This window comes from Struthio camelus, chromosome 4 (genome assembly GCF_040807025.1).
Source record: "Struthio camelus isolate bStrCam1 chromosome 4, bStrCam1.hap1, whole genome shotgun sequence".
In the NCBI taxonomy this organism is placed as follows: domain Eukaryota; kingdom Metazoa; phylum Chordata; class Aves; order Struthioniformes; family Struthionidae; genus Struthio; species Struthio camelus.
In genome coordinates, this window is record NC_090945.1 from 35,898,299 (window position 1) to 35,922,180 (window position 23,882).

At 39.0% G+C, this 23,882-nt stretch overlaps 1 protein-coding gene across 8 annotated transcripts in view; it reads right to left on the minus strand.

The window, feature by feature from the left end:
* NR3C2 (nuclear receptor subfamily 3 group C member 2) overlaps positions 1–23,882 on the minus strand; it is a 225,010-nt gene that overhangs the window by 49,660 nt on the left and 151,468 nt on the right. For all 8 annotated transcript variants that reach the window (XM_068942249.1, XM_068942248.1, XM_068942250.1 and 5 more), the window contains one exon: positions 11,472–11,588. In XM_068942249.1, coding sequence (XP_068798350.1) covers positions 11,472–11,588 — 117 coding nt within the window. The remainder of the gene's footprint in view (positions 1–11,471; positions 11,589–23,882) is intronic.

Consider the following 23,882-nt stretch of genomic DNA (forward strand, 5'->3'; position numbering starts at 1 on the left):
TCCAGAACCACAACAATCTGCTTGCAGCAATGGCATAAAGATGCCTTCGCAGCACTTGTAAAAGAAGCAACCTTGCAAAGACTACACAGAAGCCATCTTAGTTGTATTTTAGAAAAAGTAAGGTGAAAGTCCAGGTCAAACCTTTTACATTTTGTGGCCTACTCAAAGCTGAGGCTCAAGCTACATACCCATCTGATGAACAGGCAATGATGTAGTCCACAATGATCAAGAAGGGAAGGAACTGAGGAGGGTTTGGAAAAGAGACAGAAGGAAATAATCTCTTTTATAGCCATGCTGAGCTTCAGCCTACACATTTGTAAAGAGGTAACGGATAAAAGTGACAAAAGAAAGCTGAGTTCCAAAGTGTATTTTACAGGAATATTTAGGTTGTCAGGGAAAATGTCTAACACATTTGCTTGTTTCTCAGCAATTCTCAAAGTGATAATTAATTGAAAAATAACAGTTTCATAGGGGTACTCCTCCCCGTGTGGGAACAACTTTTTCCAAATGCCAATTAGTGGTTTCCTGTTAAAATCAAATCAAGCTGTTTTTGATAAAGCTTTTTAATGAGAAATGGCTAAAGTATGAAAAATTTCCCCACATATATTTTATATAAAATCCCAAACTGACATAATACAGTCTCACAGCTAACATTTTTGGTGTATAAAACTCCCTCTTGTGCTTCTTCATTAATTTCAAAAGAAATGTATTTTCTAAATATTTAAATCATCCAACAAACAAAGCCTTAAAAAAACTCACAAAAGAAAATTATAATTTTGATGAAAGCCAATCTTAATCACTCCTTTTCAGATGCTCCCATAACTCTCATTTTACTGATTATTTATTCATTCTCCAAATGTACAGCAAATTCAATGATTTTGGAGCTAAGTGTTGTCTACTAAATGCATTACTAGCTTTGACTATTCATCAAACAGACTTAAAAAGACTAACAGCAAACCACCAATGAAGAATGCAAAGAACTGGTCACCTACAGCTCCAGTATTTGTCACCTACAGCTCTAAGAGTCCTGCGGCAATGAAACAATAGCAGCTTGAGAAATTATTGTTAATATTTGGGTAAAACAAAGTTAGGGTAACTTTGGAGGACAGGTTTTACTACTTCTTCCTCTGTGATATCAGACTGAATGCTCTTGGCTACAATCACTGGTTTCTGCTTCATGCCAGGCGACATCCTCCCTCCCAAGACACCCATTCTCGTCCAACATTCTGCAGATGCTCCTCGTCCAAGTCTTCTCTCCCTCTTTTTATTTGGGTTGATATCCAGTGCTAAGTGTGTTTTGTGATTTACGCATCCTCTACTCTGATCACTAAACTAAGCCATCTCCATTGCCTCTGAGACAGTATGGAGACATTTACTGCGTGTCAAATATCCTCTTTTTTTTACATTGGAGGCATAGCTACTCAACAACCTTTTCAGAATATTTCAAAAGCATCAATAAACAAATACTTCTGCAACACCTCTCACGCCATGTCTTGGGAGCTCATGCTTCCACTCCAAGCTAAAGAGTGTGTCATGCTTTAAAATCTTAATTTTTGTTCTTATACTACTATTACTAGAACTCAGCTTGGTAAGTGCTGCACTTCCCATTGTGGTCTTTCTGGTTACATTGTAATGCATCACATCACCATTGTTATTTTTCACAAGTGACAAAACTTTTGACATACTTCATCTCCTCACCTGCACGACTTCCATATCCCCAGTTTTCCTCATCTCAGATTTCTCCCAAATGACCTTAATTCTAACACATTCTGCTGCTTCTGGTCTGTCTCATTTTCTAGAAATCATCTACTCTCCTTCCCAGAACAGCAACGCTATCTGTGAAATACAAGCTGGCTGTTTATCTCCCACAGTCTTATCAGCCATATTTTTCATCATCCAGTTCCTGATTATTCATTTTATATATTTGTGTGTATATATATATATATATACACATAAAAAAATATATAAAACCATATTACTCTCCTGCTTTAATAAATCACCCTGAACAGTAGAAAAATATCCTATATGTACTAACTTGGGATATTAACCACCTTTCCAGAGAAAATGTAACTTTGCAATATTACCTGTACGCATGATCTGAATCATGAGACTGAATACTGCTTCCCAATCGACCGTATTACATTTCTGAGTTCTGTTGATGGTGAAGAAGATGTGCATAAAATGCCAATAATGACTAAAACTGACACGAGCCTATCTAAGAAGTGCTTGGTGCATGTGCAGATCCAGCAGTCACACAAGACTATTTTCAGCTCTTTCTTTCAAGTTCGACAGCTACATGGTCTTAAAGGCAAAAGAATTGTCCGACATTAGTATCTCTCTCATTCCCGACTGACAAATCCCCTTGCTGTCCGTTCTGCGTGAATACGTCTTGCAAGCTCACGTTCTACAAGGTCATCCTTCTTTTACACCTTCTGCAGTGATAGCATCCAGGTAGGAAGACTTCCCTTATGAAAACTTTATGAATTCGGAGGGGGAGAGGGAGAGGGAAAAAGGGGTAACTGATGGTAAAGAACTATAGAAATCTCCATCCAGACCACATAAATCACCCACACCGGTTTCCAGGAAGCTGCGTGGGACTGGATAGCGCAGGAACACACCAAATTGTTCTTTCACCTTGTCTTCCTCTTTATTAAGCACTACTTTCTTGCCTGTTGCATAGTTCTAAAAGTCTTAAATTATTTACTGAACATCTCCTTCATAACCCACTCTGCATTGTTCTTTCTACTAACATGTAACTCCAAAGTGTGCTTTTTGAGCCAGGTATTCTTGCCACTTCTCACACTTATCTATCAAAGCACAGATACTAAAAATAGGAAGACATACACTTGTGACTGGTGAAAAAAAGAAAAAGCAAGATTCAAAACAAAATGCAAGTTATTAAAGTAATTCCGAAGCAAAGTACATACATGAGGACAAGGAAAAGAGCAACAGATTGACGTGTTAAGGCATAATCTGTGATTGAACAAATTTTCCTTGTGACATTACTGGAATAAACCACAGCTCAGCAGCCAAATTAAAACCTGTAAAATGCCAAACTAGCTGACAATCGAAAAAGCAACATAATGTCAGAAGAAAGAGCACATGACTTTTAGAGTTTTAGCATCATTGTGTCTTCAAAAAACATGTTACACACAGAGGATAAAGACATGGAATAGCTCATACAATTAAAATGAATTATGTCAAAACATAAAAAGGCTTTTTGCCACGTAGAAGTAACAGTTTCATATTTTTTTGATTTCTGTACAAGTTATCTATCTTAACATCATCATTTATCTCATACTAATTGTCACATGGAAGAGACCCCAGACAATCATGTGATCCATCCTCCTGTTCAAAGCAGTATCAGCTGTATCCACATCACTTCAGACAAATGTTTGTCTTATCTAATCTTTAAAAGAACCAATAACAAAGACTCCATATCTTCCCCAGACTATCTATTCTAGTGCTTCCCTTGCCTTATGGTTATAAATACTTTTCTGTTTCCTCACTTGTATCTTCCTTGCTGCTCATTTCTTCTTGTCCTGCCTTTCAGAGACATGGGAAACAGATCATTTCCTCTTCCTCTTTAGCAACACTTCATGTATTTGATGATACTGGTATCCTCTCTCTCTTCAAGCCTTCCCTCTAGTCTTTTTTTGGCTAAGCAATCTGTCCAATTCAATTGTTGTTCAGTTGTTCAATCCAAACCAATTCAACCTGTGCTCACCAGTCAAATTTTCAAGATTTCTCATCATTCTCATTGCTTTACTCTAGGCTCTTCTGAACTGGTTCACAATACTCTTGTATGCAGCTTATGAAGGTTTTAACAAAAACAGCTATTATGCTGTAACAGGCTCACTGTAACAGCAAGCCCACCATAATTTGGCCAAAGTTGCGTCAGACATGGCAAATGAAATCTTCATGCTTTCTTACTCAGGTGGAAACTCTCTGAAGCAATGGCATGGCGGAAGCTAACAGGACAAGTTCCTCCTGCTTCGACAGCTTTTCACAGCAAAAGAGAACTGAATAATGAAAACACACCAAAACAAACCACAGGGGGAGGTTTCAGAAGGGCTCTAGCAGAACAAGGACTTGGCCTTCAGGGAGAACAAGCAGCTCTGGAAAGAGTAATGGGAGAGAGGCATGCTTTTATAACAAGCATTTCTGCTTAACCATGGGGAAGAGTAAAAAGGAAATGGACTTAGAACATAGTGGAAGGATACATAAAATTTGACAATTCAGGAAAAAAAAAAAAAAGGACACCAAGAGCTGCAAGAAAAGAATTTTGGACACACCAAAGGATTCTGGTGCAAGACTAGAGAGTGCTCCAGCATGATGAGACAAAGCAAATGAAGAGAGATAGTATGGCTTTGTTTGCTTTTATGCATCTTTACGTGCCATAAAGGTGACCAGCAATTAATTCCAGAATCCTAAGCAAAATAGGCTGTTAAATTTACGTGCCTCACAATGGAGAAAACTGGAGCACTGGTGTATGGGGGAAAAGAGGCGTCAGCTTTGGTCCTGAGGAGTCTGAGAGCCACAGTTATCTTTCCCAGGAGCATCCTGGAAGTGAAAACTGGAGCCCTAACAACACATGGAAAAGTTTAAAAGCTCGTGAGAATACAGGATCCAAGCAACGCAGCCGGTGAATGCCTGGCAGAAGGAGCCCGAGCAAGGGCCGTCACTGCGGCTCAGGGGTATCACATAACAACGGCACAATGGTGGAAGATTTTTTTGCAGTGTTTCAGGGAAGACCTAGACCTTCCTCTCAAAAAGCTGTGATCACCTCTCTTAATTTTGTGTTTTTCACTAGAGCGAGACACCAAGTACATAACACGAACAGCTTAGGAAAGAGTAACCTCTGAGTCTGTACAAATCAGACAAAAACTAATTGAATGCTGTGGCGTGAGGCAGGCTGGGACACGCACTCCCAGCAGGAGACTGGAAAAGCTGCAACTCCTTTGCGAAGTAGGCAACCAAGACTGTAATGCCATGAATGGTATGGTGAAGAGTCCAGCAGATAAAACAAGGAAGTCTGGAGTTCAGGAGACCCTTGCCAAAAGCCTGAAAGGCTGTTCCTGGAGGAAAGACAAACAGAGCTGGCAGCTGGGCACTCATCAGAAGGCAGAGCTGAAACTAGCAAAACTTGAAAAAACAAAGAAGGATTGAGAACATGAACCTGCTTATAAGCATGACCAAGGATTGCTGCATGTGACTTGTGAGCTTCTGGATTGCTGCAGTGCATCTTCTTAAGCTGACATCATAAATCAAATAAAATCATCAGCAAAACACCAAGTACAAAGACAGATTTTCAATATTAGTATTTAATCAACGCCAGTGAGATTATCCTCTGACACTGCCAGCCCTATTCAGAATTATGCATTTTTATCATCATTCTCAAATATTTTAATAGTTGTGGCAACTGACTGTTCTGATAGTTATCTGCACTACTCTTGAGGATGGTTCAGAAGAAAAGTAAAGTGTCACATGCAGGGAAGAGCAGTATCTATTAACATGGAGGAAGATGGACATCAAAGGAGAAATAAAAACATTTCTAACTATGTAAACAAAATACCCTGGTGAAACTCATTGCTGAACAAATTTGTTCCTACAAGATCCAGAAAAGGAGACTGAAGAATTCTTTTTATACACTCACCAAGTGGGGAAGTGTCTGCAGCAATAGCACCTCCCTAAACACCACTGGCCTTTATACAGAGAGGAGGTAATTTTCTAAAGAGTCACCAACACAGACTCCATGCAGCAATCTGGATTTCCCCCTGATAGCTCTTTATGAGTAATAGCCCAACGACAACTCACAGGCCCTAACAAAATCTCAGCACGAGGTAGTGTGGTTGCACACTGCAAAGTTTCAAGGTTACGTTACTGACTTGGGCTCAATACACCACACACTGTTAGGAGAAATAGTGGAGATTTTAACAGAATCTTGTAATTTGATGGATTTCTATCAAACATAAATGTTTTCTCAAGTTGTATCACCTAGAAGCATAAGAACATGCTTTGAAACAATACGAATGATACTGTAGACATTTGTGGTAGATATCACGAATAAATTGTAAAGCTAAAATCCCCCTCAAAATGGAGGTTTTACTTTACAAAAACCATGCACCGCTTACTGCACTGTTGTGTATGGGTCTCTTTGAAGAGCTGATACAAACTGTTTTGAATTTTCAGGTTAAAAAGTAAATTGACTAGATTCCCAAAGAAGAAAATGCTAAATAGCAAATGCAAATACAAATGCTGTTAAAGTTAACTGGCATTTCAAAATACTCTACAGTTACAGTTTAAATGAAAAATAATGGCTAAGCATACACATACACAACACTGCTTTACAGTTTCTTAAACACAAGGTTTTTTCATTTTAGATTCATGAAACCTTCAAGTTAGTAGAAATTTTTCAAGGAAAACCAAAAGGGCAAAAGGGTGTATTTTCGCTACATTCCAGTTTTTCTTAGTTCTCAAAAAAGAGATAATACAAAGTATAGGCTGCAATAATTGAAAATAGTATCACAATTTTAAATCCCTACTAGTATTAAATGAAAATGGTAAGCAGGACAAAACAGTGAAATATTATAACCTTTTACTGATTCTCTCATTTAATCCATTTCTCAGATTATTGAAATATTTAACGCAGAAAAGATAAATAAGGATATCTGCAACTGAAGACTACAAATTGCACACGGTGTCTTGTGCATGAAGTGTCTTACATATGTAAATGTATGCAAAACCTAGACTCAAATTTCACAGGCAGTCTCTGCAGATAGATTCATGAACTATGTAATTTGCAAGGTGAAATCTATTTTATTTCTCTTAAATATCTTCAGGGTATTTTAGTAAGCTGCTTCTTACTGTCGTGGGAGACCAGCACTGGTAAGTCGCAGAACTGTTTCATGCTGGAGTCCAGGCAGGAAAGGACTGCAGACCTACACTGCACAGACCTCTCGACACTTTTTGTCCCCACAGCACATATGACAGACATCACAAGCCTGATCACATAGCAGAACAGGGAGGGAGGCCTGGCCACTTGGTAACATAAAACGGGCAAGGACTAACACGTCCATGAAAGGGGGTGGGGGAGCCCCCTCAAGTCACAAAACACAAAAAATTTCACTTCTCTAGGTTTCAGCTTGGAGCACGGCACACAGCAAGACTTAAAACAGGAGGCTCTGCACCACCCTGCTTGCAGTGCAGCATCCCAGTCACTGCTGCAAACCACGAGCTGACTTGCTGGACGCGGCTGGTTGTTACATGACAAGCCGTGCTGAGCGCTGGTGTTGGGCTGAGGGGTCTCGGTGCCACAGGGATCACAGTGCTGCAGTGGGGACATATCGGACCAGGGTACGGCAGCACAAGGTGGGAGTCAGATTAAAATGTCTCGTGCAGAAGTGAGAAACTTGACAAATCTGATCAAAACGCATGCTAGAAGAAACTTAGCAATTCCTGAAGACATTCTGGTCCATAATTAACTGAAAATTAATTACAGAATCTTGAAAAGAGCATAAACCAAAAATGGGCCAGCATACCTTCATACTGCAGTTGCTCACTCTGAATCTCTTCCAATAATTAAGTCTAGCATATGGCACTGGAGTTTAAAAAGAAAACAACAAACAAACTATGATTCCTGAAAAAGTTTTTAAGAGACTTGCTTGCTGAAGAATATGTCTGTGTGCACACATGCACTTCCTAGAAACAAGGATGATGAATTAATTCAGTATTTGGCAACCTTAGCTTTGGAGAAATTGCAGGTTGCTGATGCTTCTCATAAAAATCAAAACAGAAAAATTGAGAAGGAACATAATTAGGTAAATTATTTGCTGACTTGATGAATAATTCTCTAAAGAGTATTAGGGGATAAGAGCACGTGGAACACTACAATATTTCAACAAACAAAAGAAGGAGGTAAACAATAAAACCGCTCAATTAATTTGGTTAAGCCTTCCTGAAAAGGTATATTTTATATCACTGAGTTACACACATTTTTGTAAAAGGTGCTTAAAGCACGGCATGCTGCCACACCTCAAAACACTGTTTTTTGGAAAAAACTGTTAGCATGCTGAACCAATCTGATCAAAACATATCTTTCATAGCGTAAACAAAAGAAAGAACATTTTTAAAAGTTGAGAAAGAGTATAGCTAAACAAAAATCCTGGCAGAAAAAAAAAACCCAGTAGATTAATGAAAGTTTGTGAAAAATTTACTGCAGGAAACATGGAAACTCTTTCTGATTTCCAGTTTTCCACTACTGAGATGAATATCTTCAGTAACAGTAGGAAGATGATAGCAAACTTTCACATTACAAAATGTTCTCTCGGGGCTTTATAAAACATCCTACTGCAGTAACTTGCAGCTCAGCAGGAGCCTGGGGCCTTTCATTCTGACCTGCAGATGGGGAGGGATGCAAAAGAGTCAAGTTCTTTTCCAGCACATGGGAGACAGGACCTTGTTCTCCAAAGCAATATTTTTTTCTGTATCAACTGATGATTCTTTTTTTAAAGTGAGGGAATAAATCACTCTAACTATGCATAAGCGGAAAGAAAGGTCCATGGCTTCAGCAACTTGCAACACACTGCAGCCCTAAGCTATGCTGATGACCCTTTTGCATAACATCTTAATGTTTTTCTCATGAACCAAACACATAAGCATCTTTGATGCAGTTTGTTTTTTGCGTTTGTCTTTGCTTCGAGTTGGAGGGCGAGAGCTAAATTAGATTTACTGCACAAAGAGCACAGCGCTATGCAGTGTGACTCAGCTATAGAGTACTATGCTGCAAATAGGATTTAAACTAAATCGCATTTATAACTTCGTTTTCCTCCAGATCTTTGCTGATCACAATGCCTAGCAAAATACTTGCACGTTTTGCCTGCAAGTATAGACTAGAAACAGATAAAAGTCTATTTTTTATTGGAGTAATGTAAATTCTTGGCAAAACTAAGCTAACCATCAGTCACATATGAAACTACAAGCTACAGTGCATACTCTTAATAATATGAACATACCCTGTATACTCAAGCTAATTATGAAAAGTTGCTTTTAATACTAAAAATTAGACATGTATGAGAAAAGAAAATTACTGTTGTCAAATATTCATTAATATCTCTTCTTTCCATTACCACCTCCTTTCTCATGCTGATCTCCACTGCATCAGAAACCCCTGCAACAGCACGCACAAGTTCCCACAATTAAGACTGAGATGCTGTGTTGCACCTCCTAAGAGGTCCTATGCAAAATTCACAACTTGGGAAGGAGGACGGCATAAGTGGCTAATGGCTTTAAGCGACAATATTTCCTACCAGATCTGGGCTGGCTCAAGGGCTGAAAGGTCCATAATTTGGCAATCCTTGAGGCCTTCCAAACTGTAATACTGTCTCTAGGTTGCACCTTACCCCTTCTCTGGCACACCCACCTCCAACTTGGTTTTTCAGCATGTTTTCTTTACTCGGCCTCACACAAAGCACTGTGCTGCATCTATGTTCACAGCCTTTCCCCTACTATCTCCTCCACCTGTATGCTGGAAGGATCATTTTACGCCATTTTAGCTCCTTTATGCGGCGTAAAGGGATCAAATTAAGAATGTGAATTTCACTGTAGTTTCTCTACAAGGAGAAAAATCACCAAAACAACTAAATCACTAAGCTCAACTGCATGTCAGCTGTACCTTGGAGAGGCGGACTCAGCCTCCTAGTTCATTACATGCAGATCACTGATCATAAACAACTTCCAGCAGACTATCAAGATCCAATGCAAGGGCAGACTTTTCAATGTATTTTTGATTTACACGATTTTGGTGAATGAAAAAGAACTTCCCTCAACCTCTCCCCTCTCCTCATTTTCTTGTACACCACTTTACCTGAACACAGCCTTTGAAATATACTGAGAAATCTCAATGAGTAACTCATGACATCAGAGAAATGCAGCGTCAAATGTATCTATTTTAAAAGGCTACCAAACAGGACAGCAGCCTGATATTCTGCGAGAAGAAATACTGCATATATACGCACATACAGGAATACATGCCTACCGGAGATCTGCTGGCATTGTGCAGAATACAGCACGGAGGTTCTCACAAGCTGCTCGCGGGCTGCAGCAAGATTTCCAGAAACTCACAAAGCTGGGCTGCTTGCTCCACTCACGTATTCACCCTCGCAGCATCTTTCTTTAGGAAGAAGGAGCTACTACCACAGAGCTATGCTCCATGAAATAAAAGCCGATGTTCTGCCAGGTTCAACAGCGTAGACCAAAATCAACGCAAAGCTGTCAGGCTGCAGCATGCCATGATTTGGCCTCGATATTTTGGGGAAGCAGAAACAAGGGGCCTAGGACTCGCTGGGGGGCAATGCAACATCTCAAAATTGAGAGAGCAGCTTAATGAGGTCCTAAGAGAGGAAAAAAGGCAGAGCTGCCCTCCAAGTGAGGAAGGGCTTACTTGAGTATTTCTGCCAGGAGACAAGATAGAAAAAGAGGATGGGGGGTAGATAAAGCTATTAGACAGAAGGCAAGAGCCAGGATTTTACATAACATTGTGTAACCTATGAAAGACAAGAAGCTAAATGTGTCTGTAAAACTAAGCCAAGCTACTAGGAGAGTAGGCCCAGGAGGTTAAAAGGACAGAAAGTTGTGAGAAAGAAAATGACTTGGTGGACTAAACGTGAACATGTAATAAGCACTGAAAACATTTTAATGTAAGGGGTACTCTATGTATCAGGGGAAGGAATCTTAGCAAGTATCCAAACTCCAACGTTCAGAGAGCATTTTTTTAAAATTTGCTATAAATATAGTAAGCGAGGGGAAAAAGTGATTTGCTGTACAATTTTCTTAAAAGGGACAGCTTGTAACAAGATATCTTCTGAAGTACAGCCTGCACTGTGCAGATGTTGCACCTGAACAACTAAAACAACAGAAAAACTATTAAAGGCTTTGTTATAATATGGTTTTCAAAAATCTTTTGATGACTTAATAAAAGGTTTTTTCCTTTTGCTTTTGGGTTTTTTTTTTAAATGACTTATGGAGTACCATCATCAATAACTGCATTTCCAGACTGCGGCAGAAATAAATCTATCTAAACGTTGAATGAACAACAAAGAAGTTAAGCGGTATCACTTTGCATAAACTTGCTTTACACGATGGTGTAAAATATTTTTTAATATTCTAGAGAGTGTTCATCACCAAAAAAAGCACACAATCCTTGAAGTCTTAGCACTTTTAGCTATATGAGATTCCACTAAAATTACTGTCATCATAAAACACCCACTTTTCTTTTTTTCTGAGCCGTAAAATACTTATCTCCAAAAACGGAATTAGAATGACAATAGTTTATTAACTATTAAGCACTCCTCTAGAATAATTCCACCTTAAACTTTTGAGACTGTGCAGCTGCCAGAACCATAAAAGGCTGCACATTTCCAATATTTTTGCCTAATCAAATTATGAGACCAAACTATTAATGTTCTGCTTACCTCCTAAATTCATTCCCGCTTGCAGACATTTCTGTAATCGACAAGCTGGGCAGTTCTTCCTCCGAATCTTATCAATTATACAGTCGTTCCTTCCCGCACACAGATAATTGTGCTGCCCTGGATGAAACAAAAACAAAATGCATTATTAGAGCATGTATTTAAATAATTCCCATCTGTTCATTTGTATTGTTTGTTTTGCAGTCATTTTGAGTGTCTTACTAATGCAGAAATTCTCAATTCCATTCTTCAGCCTTCCCAATACCTTGGTGACCCGTCCTTGGTTTTACTATGAACCTCTCCTGTTTAAACCGGGAAATGAGTTTTGGTGCATCATTCACAAGAGAGATCGCATCATCCCCTTCTTCCCAGCAGGATTTCCAAGGGCTTCTTTTTTGGCACAAAAAGCCACTGGTTTTGAGCTTTTTCAAATATTCTTACATGCACAGCGTCACAAAGCAGCCTAACAGCTCTTAGGTTCTGTAGAAATAGGAGGGCCAGTCTCATGCTAAAGGAGTTTACAGTCTAAAGCAGAAATGCAAAGTAGAGGTCAACTTTCACAATAGACTCCATTCTCTTTAACCAGTTCACTAAGTGCTTCGTTTCTGATTTAATCAGTTAACTTCTAGTAGGAGATTTCTGAAGGGTTTGCCAAAATAGGCCTAACTCACAACCACATTAATTCACTTCTGTGAAGCTGTTCAGCATCACTCATATGAGGACATGGCAGATATTTAACACACAGTATTGAGCAGAAGGCAAATGTACATGGCAACAAAGGAGATAGTCTAATGTTTAATAACTTGAAGACTCGAAAGGAGTTTTGCATTGTGGGAGAAACATAGGTACAGCAAATGGATGCAGTACATCAGACAAGGGCACTAACACGTGGACTATTCAAAATAAGTACCAGATACTTGAATTTGATGTGGAAGAATAATGGAAGCCACAAAGGGGTTAAGTGCGACGTGACATGAAAAGTGAAAGAGGAAGAATATTTTAGCTGTCTCAGTCTAGAGGTGACTTACTGGGACCTAGAGAGACCTGAAAAATCAGTTTGCAGCATTAGTGTCAAAAAGTGCAACAAAGAGTTTCCAGAGGAAGGATGAAAGGAAAGAACACAGCTCACAGAAGTATACCATACTCTAAGATAAGTTGCAGGATTTGCTATGACCTGCAATTCAGGAAAATAGTCAAAAGTGAAATACTATAGTGAGTTGCAGGCCTATGTAGTAAGCAAAACAAGAACTATCAAGTCTCACAGAGAGGCATTTTAGAAAGGAGCTAAGAAATGTAGTATTCTGTACACCGATACCTCAAAGGCAAGAGAGACAAAAAAGAAAAAAAGTCAGAATTGTCATTGTGGTAACACCAATGGCCAGCTTAGTAGTGGAGAGACTCCTATGCTGATCACGAATGAATGATGAGACAGATGCGAAGAAAATCAAGAATCATACAAGCAACATACGGTTGACACCAACTACTGAAGCAAGCAGCAGATGTTGCTGTTAGAGGGCCAGCCACCATCTCCCGGAGAAGCCTGGGCAAGATGCAGATGGGCTGTCCTGAAACCGAGCTCAGGAAGCAGTTCAGCAGAAGTTGTACAGGAGAGTGGGCAGACAAGACGCAGACTCGATCAAGAGAGAGCGCCAGGGAGAGTTGCTTTAGAACTAGAGGTATAAAATACGTTTGCCAAGATATTTTCCACAATACACAAATGCTTCCTTAGGGAAAGTCAAAGAAAATATTCATGACACACAGGAGACCTGGCTTCTATTTTGGGCTCTTTCAGGAATTTGCCTTAAAACTTCAGATAAGTCATTTTATATCTCTGCATCTGACTTCCTTTTACCCTTAGCCAAAGTTATCCACCTGGACAGTGAACTGAAGTTCAGGCTCTCTCTTGCATCTCCTCACTGTGCATCTTGCACAAAGAGAACCAATCTTGCGACAATAACACTTCACTTGCTCAAACACCATAAAGAACGTTGTGAGGAAGATAATGCTTTAGACGCCTAAACAGCAAGCAGATTGGCAAATCAGGGTTTTTACTCAGGGACTTTACCTAGCAGCATGATACAGACAAAAAATAATAAAACTCAGGGATGATAACTCATGCACGTGAGTTCATGAAGTTATGCCAGACATAAAATAAATCAAGTTGCATAATATAATGACAGCATCAATATCTATTAGCTAATCTTTAAGTAGGCCTGCTAAAACAATAACAAGAAAATTCTCAGCTAATCACAAAAAAATCCCTGCTTATCACATAACATTTAGTGTACAAAGTTATGTGTACAAAAAACAGATATATAACAAGAAATAAAATACTTTATTTTTCCTATCTACATTTTCACTTTGTACTGACTTAAGCACACACATCTTCTAAAGGTGAACTAAAAATTAAACTGGACGATAGAGCGTTTAAAGTAATGTCATACAGCATAAAGATGGCGTACATACCATTAAAAATACTGGTACCTGGATTTTTATAACATCTTTAGGTAAGAGAGGGGAGAAATGGTTATTTTCTGCTAGGAATGCAAGTACGATCGTTCAGTGCTCCTACAATGTCCTTTGCACATCACAGAGTACTGCAATACCATTTTTAGGCTTTCACAGGCGGGTGCAGGCTATTAATATGACAAGTCAGCTCTAATGCTGCAAAAATGAACCCCAATGCAGAATTTCCCTGAAGACAGTTTGCTCTATGAAACTGTACACCTGTTAAGTCAACATTTTTCATTACCGCTTTCAAAAACTAATGACTTTAATAAAAAGAAGTTAACATTATGCACTCTAAGATAACTACTTGGGCCACATTCTTAAATATTGCAGAAATGTTTATTTGATTCCATTGCTGTCACACTGTGACTTCCTAAGAAGTAGTCCCACTACAGAAGAATGCTTCTGTAAGTCACACTTCAAATGGTTTCGGCAGTCTACAATTATTACTTTCTAGCCTACATATTCTAGGTTAAATATTTACAGGATGTATAATTTAAAAAAGGTTCATCTGTTTTTGAATCACATATCTCTGAATACTGCCATATGGTACAAAATCTATAAGTAGTCTTTCTAGTAAGCAAGGCAAATTTTTTCTAGTAAGCAAATGTCTTCTGTAGATCAAAGAGATTGTATTTTCTAAAAAAAAAAAAACAAATATAATCATCTCAAATCTTTTTACTTATTTCTGTGAAAATAATATATATAAAATAACTTAAATACCCTTAAAAATCAGAACAAACCAGCATTCTGACAACTCCTGTATGTATAGTACAGCTATGTAATACTGAAGGACAATAGCTTTTCAGTTAAAAAGTTTATTCTATCCTCTATCATGAAAAAAACTAGCTTCAGATTTCCATGCAACCAAAACATGGCTTGTTTCCATTAAAATTAGTAAGTCAGTAAAGTGAAGGTACTCCTAATGAATACTATTACAAAAGGAAGTATCTTTCACAAACGGAAGTGTCTTCCATTTATGTGGCATGATTTATCATAACACATCCCTCTGAACTTCAGAATCAAAACAAAAACCTCCGCATCTGAAATTGATGCATCTCTCTCAAAACCTCCAGGGCTCCTGACCATCTTGAGGAGGTGACGGAGATCATCCTGCAAAGAGGCTGTTGTTTTTGTGGTGGCTAAATCTTTAATTCTTGTAAGAAGCATATCAACCTAGTTGCGTAGCTTGTGTTTAGCTTAATCCAGTTGCTCTTTTTGTCTAGTTTAATCATCCACAAGTGGGCTGGAAAGCGACGGAGTCGGTATCAGATTCTCATCTCTCATGTGCTAATGCATTAAGAAGAAAGCTATTTTTTCCATATGCGTTCATAAATGCAAAGTAATTCCCGTTCCATCCAAAATAAATAGTTACAAAAGATGCCAGGGAAATGTCCTATTCAAAATAAAAAATTAATAGGCACTCTGCAGTTACCTACTAAGAAGGAATAAAGATCTGTCATAGTCACAGTAAGTTGAGTGTGTCACTATATACCACAGAATGGCACATACTGATGTAGAGCCCACACAAAGACATTTCACAGGTGAGGCAGTTGAAAACAGTTTCAGATTCACTAATTCCCTCATTTGATAGGCTTACGACAGAAAACAAGAAGGAAGTATTCATGAAAGGCAGTCTTTCCTCTTATCAAGTTATCTTGAACGACACAATTCAGCAGTAAAGAAGGGGAGGAAAAAAGCAATTATTGGGCATATGAATTACTGCCTAAATGAGACTGCTACCTGCAGCAGAAGTTATGCCTTTCCCTAAAAATCCAGCATAATAATTGAGCCACCAGCCCTAGAAATTCATTTGCAAACGTTAGCTCATGCCTGTACAAAGGCAAACAGCTACTGCCTACTCTTCAAGGGGCCGTGATACCTCCATACATGTAAATCTGCAATAGAAATGGGGTCTAAAAATTTCTCACCAGTAATATTTCCATTACTAAGACAAAATCTGTAAATTACAGAAGTCTGTGAAATATTCCACCTGTTCCTTTTTTTTTTTTTTTTTTAATTTTTCAAAGTCTAAGTCAGGAACTGCAAGTAATTAATGACCGTTCTGCATTTATGCTCTTTTGCTAAAATAGCAACTCCTACGACGTTCAAGAAATGTTCAATTTTGTAAAATAAAGCTGATAAAACAGAGAAACAGAAGCATAATGCTGGAATAGGACTCAAAAGACTGTTTAATTCAATCCCCTTCACGGAAGCAAGATAAAGCCAGTCCAGACAGGTGTTTTTTCTTCTAAACTTGTTTTAAAACCTTCTGAGGAAGCAGATTCTGCAACTTTTCTATAAATCACACTGCTTTTCAAGCCTTCAAGTTAGAGGTTTTTTTCACTTTACATTTAACCTAAACAGGGATGTTTTGCTACCTAAAGTGATTCCTAAAATTCCCCCCCCCCATCCCCAGACACACAAAGCAATAGATCACCACCTTCCTTACAACAACCATATGCTTATTGAAAGACTTATGTTCCCCATCTCTTAGCTAGACTAAACAAATCCAGTTCTCTCAATGTTTCCTCATAAGTCGTTTTCTAAATCTGTCGTCATTCTTCTTATTCTTTTCTGGTCCCTTTCATAAAACCTAGTGACGAAAACTAGACACATTTTTCTAGCTGAGTTTCACCATCGCTAAGTAAAATAAAATCGTTACTTCCTCCATCTTGCACACAACATTCCTGCTAACGCAATCCAGAACCCGCTTGGTCTCCTGGCAGCCGCGTTGCGTTGTTGACTCAGAGTCAGTCGTGCTCCGCTGTGACACCCAGCTCCGCTCCTGCAGCACTGCCGCCTCTGCCGCTTTGTTCCTCACTTTGTATTGGTGAAAAGCACCTGCCTGTACCTGAGGAGCCTGCTCTCTTCTTCCTCTCCCGTCAGAGCTACATGTTCCACTGCCACATCCCTCAGGAAGGGGATGGGAGAAGTCCAAAAGCCAGGCTGGGTAATACAGCTACTGAAAGAGTAGCGTGCTTTGGGTCCCAAAACAAAAATGTGATTGAGGAAGCCTCGCAAAAGGACGGGAAAGTGAGAAAACAGAAGTGGCAGCTAAGGACCAGATAAAGCAGAAAAAACTTTAAAAATCTCAACGTTTAAAATAGCGTCTCACTGAAGCACATCAAAATGCATGTAAAATTCACCAACTTTCCTCCTTCCTCCAACGGAAATAATACTTTAACTCACAAAATCACAGGGGAAGTTGTCTTCTCCCTGTACAATGCCAGAATGATCAAGCTCTTTTTCCAGGATTTAAGGAGGAAAAAAAGCTGGGATTCATCTCCAAAGTCTACCTTGCAGAACTAAAAAGATGATCCCTTTTGCAGCCTCTAGACTAAAACTGGGATTTACTTTCCTCCATGTTTCCTAAGCGGGAAGGTTATCGTCACGAAAACAGTAACATGCAGAAGTCTTAACGGCTTTGACTGACTGTTGGCACCCATTCAAGCGGGCATATACAGGTGTGAAACGGTATTACCAGGCCTCCTTAGCACAGCCAACTCCATTTAAATATTCCCCTATTGCTCATTTTAGTATATGCTACTCTAACCACCCATTTTAACGAAATTACTCCTGGTTTCACTAGGAAACCAGGGGGAGAACAAATCCGAGTTGAACGGCTGTAATTCTGTACTAAGAGTCCCCCGCTTCCATTAATACGTGTTAGTTACTGCGCAAACTGGAACACCTCTGCCTTTTCCCTTCACTGATTAGCCTGTCTGATGGCACAAACCATTCTGACGTGGGGTAGAGCAGCATTTCCCCAGCTGCAGGCAACGCAACCAAAACCTGCTGCAGGAAACCCTTCGGAGGAAGGAAGGCCTCTCACCTACAGAATATCTAGTTAGCAAACGGAATGAGGATTTTCTGCTTTCTGCTGCAGGCCTAATGACAGAGTTTGCCTCCTACAGCAAGGAGTCACATAATCTGCACGTTTTAACCTCTCATCTGTGCTCCCTGAGCTACATGATGTGCTCCTTTTATCCAGCTCTGAAACCTTCACATATTTTGTGAAATTAATGTTACCACTATAACCCTTTATATGTTCATTTAATTAATAACAACATATTACCTCTACCTTTTTTTTTTTTTAATAAATAAATATAAATAAAACTACTGCTTAAACTCGGCATGGTGGTTTTCCATATGTAAAGAAGGATCTTCTGTTTCACAAGAGTTATATCACATTTTCAAGAAACAAATCGCATACACCTGAGGTATTTATTTCACACTAGGTGCTCTCAAATAAATCAGCATGAGAAATATGATGAGATGAATTTCTTCTAAAATTTCAGTCTTCATAAAGTCTCCACTTCTAGCAATTAAAAAAACAAGAGTAAAACACATGCTATTCAGTGGAAATCAGAACTGCATTTTCATTTAAAAGGTCCATTTGTTACACAGCCGAAGGATTTTTTTTTTAGCAGTTGACAACTGCCCAGCAACAGCAGCCTATGTTTGCAGTCACTATTTTAGGCTACATCACATGTCAATTACATAACCTTGTTTTACTGCTCTTGAACTGGTTAGAACAACCTGGGAAACAGATTAGGGCAGTCCCTCGAATCTGCCATCCAAAGGCAACTGTGTGCCCACCCCCCTCACCCCCCGCCTGCAGCTCCACTAAGGCCCTCTTTCAGGAACTGGTTACTTATTGTTAGACCTAGCTGAAACATTTGCTAATTAACTTCCTCAGCTCTGTTTAAACCAGTCCAGTCCGACCGCGGTAAACTAATAAACTCAATTCCTAGCGCTAAGATTTATGAGTAATGCAGGATAAGCTTATAAAAGCCGCAGAGAAAGTACACAGCTTATATATGAATATTACCCTTTCCTTTTATATAGCAAACGCTCAGGATGTGTAGTTTAGATATCAAACGCTCACGGTTTCCCAAAATTCAGTCCGATTTCAGTCCAATATATCTCTCCTGTATAATTCCATAGCTCTAGTCATCTGATCATATCATTTCCCAGACAATATGCTTTTCTGCTGCAGACAAAGGCTGTGTATGACAACTGCTCGAAAAAAAGACATGGATTTATTATTGTTATTGTTAAAGGGTGTGCTCAAAGCATAGGCATCCTCTAAATCCATCTCTGAAGCAAGAATTTAGAACTTTTCCTCCTCTATGATGAATTTAAAAATTAATTAGCATTTGTTTTGCTTTTGGCAAATTATTCATTGCATTCAGGATATTGCCTGCTTGCTTCCCATTTTCAATTACCTCCCGTTAGCTCTAGATCCCAAGGCATCTTTCTTTCAATTTCTTCTGCCTTTTATATTTCTAGATTAATTTACCTACAATTTTTCATTATACTTTTGTAAGTCTTTTTGCTTTCTAACTCCCTCCCCTTTTTTTCCCCCCTCAGTAAAACTTATTTTCTAAGTTGGCCTTATTCCTTTGTTTACTTTCATCTTCAGTGCTTCATTCCTCTCCTGTTCATAACTCTTTCTTCGTCCTTCCCATTTCTCTCTAAAAATATTATTTCCTCCATTCAGCAAGTAACTGGTTATTTCATAGGGCACATTTTCATTGCAGTCAAAGGGATGGCTGCAGCTCATGTTCATACACCCAAGCAAAGTATTTTAAAATTAGCTGAGATAGGGATAAAAGCATGGTCTCAACAGCATTGTCTTCTGCGAGTTCGACAAAACCCGGCTAGGACTCTTTAAAAGCCCAGGCGCATCTGTCGCTTGATGCCTGAACAGTGAGGATATTCTACAAACTTCTGCAACATAGTATCTTTCTAAATTTTCAATGCTTTCAACCTTTTGTTTAACTGCTATTTCTCCTTAACATATTATAATTAAACAGTGTTGACAAAAACATTCTCAAACCAAGCATGTTGGCCTGTGATCACCTATCTTCCTCCACCTAATTTGAAATACACGCTGCGGTTTCTTCCTAAGTATCTTGGAAAAGAGCTGAAGGTTCTTCTTGCACGGTGATTACGTTTTGAGCAAATATTCTGCAATACCTCGCTGATTTCCTCCAGAAAGCTAAAATTTTGAAAACGCAGGATGAATAACCAGTGTTTCCACCAATGGTAACCATGGATATAAAGCTGATTCTTTTTTTTCCCTGGAAGTGGAATGAGGAGGGCCTTGTCTCCTAAAACTTTTAAACTGCTGCAGCAATCATGGTTGCCTATCATCAGTAACAGTGTACAAAATTCTACTTTGCATCCCTGCATCCAAAAAGGGGAATATTTTTGATTTAGATTAGCCATCAATTAACACAACAGTTTGGGAAACATGATACGTATTTTCCTAATTGCCACACTATTATGCACTCTCTATGCACATCTAAAGATGCAATTCTGATATGGAGATTTTGGCATGGAGACCATCTCCCTCTGCTTCTTAACTATCCCAGGAGACTTACTTTCACACAGGGCTGTGACCAGGTTAACAAAAACAATTGATGTGGTCTGGTGACCCTGGCAAAGGAGACTAGAAGTTATAAAAATGGTTCTCACTCACTATTTTAAGCAGGCTGAAAGGGCACTGATGAGAGGGATCAAGGAGAGAGAGGAAATTTGGCAAGGGAGCAGGGGATGTAGCCTTAAAAAGGCTGCAGGAGAAACCATCCAACAGGGAAGAAACCAGTTAACAGCAGTGAGACAAGCTAGCAAGAAAACGCATGTAAATATCTATAATTGAGTATATAGGCACCTTTTTGTTTGCTTGTTTGTTTGGCATACTTAAAGCACGCTACAGAGTTCTGAAAACCCTCTCAAAGCTTGTGTCTGGTGCTCCAGCTACCCCATTTGTCCAGAAGGACTGATCTACAAACTCAAAATATTCCCAGAACTGGGACTTGGAGAAAACCTGTACTGAAACTACATCCTGTGCCTCCTGTCCTTCCAAGAGCCTATGAGAGCCGGGTCGCGTGTTCCCGCTTCCACGTCGACGTAGAAGGCAGAGTTTGTACCAATGAAGCACAGCAAAAGCCTGTCAGAGAGGACGGCTAGGGCCTGCTGAAACCCAGGCAAGCTAAAGTCTGTAGTTCAGCATACTGGAGTTTAAACAGCCTAGCGCAGTGGGTGCTCAGCAAAAGGAGATTTACTATGCTGTAATTCTCTTTTTTTATAGCCAAAGAATGTCGAATGATACTAAATAGCATAGAAAATGAATAGGAAGAGATACTTTTCATACGAAAAGTATCTGATTTTTGCAAAGCATTTCAGATTCACTGAAATGCCACTGCACTGGAAATCTGTTTAGCAGGAAAACCAAGTAAAACTATCTACAAACACCAAAATATCCTGTTATAGAGCTAAATCGTTTTGTTTCAGTTTTCAAATTTGTGCAAAACTAAAAACAACTGAACGGAAAACTATATTGTGTATGGTAATAGAAAGAGTCAGAATTGAAGTTTTAGAAAATGTTGTTTTGACAAAATCAGATATCTAATACTTTGTAATAAGTTTTCAAATTTTCATTTTGGTTTAAATTTGAAACTAATTTTGAAGTCTCTAAACTCTGTTACCTACAGAGCAGTATGTACGATAGATTTGCAAGAGATCACGTATGTTGCACGTATGATGCCTACTTCTACTTTCCCAGGCTAAAGATCTGATAAGGCATTTATGACACACTACAAACTTCAATGCACTTTAATGGAAAATCTGAACATCCAAGAAATGGTCTAGAACGACTACAAATACTTTTTAAGTAAGCATAAAGCAAAAATCTTAAATTGTAACTGAAACGCTTGTCCACTTTTGCTGGGAACAGTGGTCAACTAATTCTGCTACATATACATATGTGATACATAATCTTGCTCTAAAATCAGCTTACTGTGTTTCACTGTTAGATTTTAAAAAGTACACTGTAAGTAAGATTTGTGTAAAATATCAAGTTCATTTAAGAGAAGTCTGAGAGGGTAGAGGTGGGGGATAGTACTGTGGAATATGGAGCGCTACTTGGCAATGTAAGCAGCATTTGTAGCTGACTATGTGGCTAAGCGGCTGCTCTACTGAGAATATTCACTCACATAAAATTATTCACATACATTAGTATTTACAGGTTGGAAGCCTGTTATACTCTCTTCGGTCATCCATTTCAACCCATTCAGGCTGCCCTGCAATCCTGCTGATATATTCAATTTATCAGATCTTTCAGGCATATCGGAAATCATCTTCGTAGCAATCATATGAAACAGGCAAGCTAAGAAAGAACTTCTATCCTCATAGGATAGATAGGGAATACAAGGTATACAGTGTTAATCTTGAGTTTGTCAACTCTGCTTTCTAATTTGCAATTCCAAGCTGACTCCGTCCGTGAGATCCAAGAGTATCTGTATGGGGTATTACTAGAAAAATAGATATTTTTTTTTTCACAAAGCAAACTGTTCCCAACTCTTGGTCTCAGTGAAAATGTTCTTTTAATATTTTTTTCAAATAACTCTCCTTTGTTTTTTGGGAACACAATTTGAAGTTTGCTATGCTGTTGCATTTAGCACACTCAGCAGATTATAAATTCTATTCTGTGTGAATGACACATTATCTTCAAAGCATATTTTTCTCTTCCATTTTTCACGTACAGTTTACTACAGCTCAAACTGGAAATATGCTAAATTCATATTAATGAATATTATTACAAATTATAGCAACAATTTAAAATATTTTCAGTATATATATTGACAAATTTTTTCATCTGGAAGCCTGGTCAGTAATAATTTTCTTTTAAAGGCTGCAAGTGTCACAATACAGGCTTTTTAAAAGAATCTCTTGGGATTCGTAAAACAGAAACGTTAACCAAAATAATACTAGATGCTCACAGAAGTGAACTGAAGAGTCCTCTGGGTTGGTTTACTGGCTTTTAAAAAGGACTCTGTTTTTACCCCTTTGTAATATATAAATGTATGCCTATGTATTTTATGTATTTATTTATTTTTATCAGGAACCTCACCTCTGTGTTCTTCCAGATGAAACTGAAGAAACAGAAGAAAGAAGATGAGTGAATATCAGCGGATTTGATGATTATTATGAAATTTCACAGTAGATTTAATATAAAAATATGATAACAACATAAAAGTTAAATTAAGCAGCTGAAAAGATAGTACACTGATTACACTATCTATTTTCATCTTTAAATCAACAAATGTCTCTGTCAAAAAAGCCCTGAAGCTGGTGCAGAATTTCCAGGCTGCTGTACTGGAGAGCCACAGGAGCCAAGCCTCTTTCTGCTGAATTTAGGTCAAGCTTGCTGTGTAGCCCTGTCTACAGTCATCATTCACAGACCTCTGAAAAGCAGCTTCTGAATGGAATATGGCAACCTTTCTGCGCCAGTGAAAACAGCTATTTTACCATTTGCTTATTTGCTTGATTTCAAGAGGCTAAGCAAAGAATAATTTATCAGCAAAAATACTGCAGAAGCTTCGCTTCATATGATCATCTTGAAATTTAGTACAGCTCCTCTGACCTTGCCGATTATACTCAGGGGGCTCATGGCCCAGGTAGGCCACCCGGGCTGCGAATGGGCACCTCCAGCTGGGGCTGGCGGGCAGAGCAGCCCAGGAGCTGCCCCTGCACCAGTGCTGCCGGACATGGACCAATGGGGAAAAGGCACTTTCTGAACCCAGAGAGGAATCACTAGCATCACCCATCCAGCTGACCTTAATTTCAAGCCTGTTGCAAACGATAGCACCTCCAGTGGCTCGGGGTTCAGACCACTTCTCAAGTGCAGCACCTCTCACTGCAGTGCGTGAGCCTTCCCCTTCAAACATCCCTCCGAAAACGAGTGGGGCTGGTGCTACCACTTCGCCCAGCGTGTGCCAGGCTAACTATCACTGGGAACAGAGCAACTGAAAAAGTTTGTGTTTCAGTAGCAGCTGTCGCTCTGGCACCGGAACCACGCGTTTAAAGTTCTCAACTCTGATCACCTTACTGGAG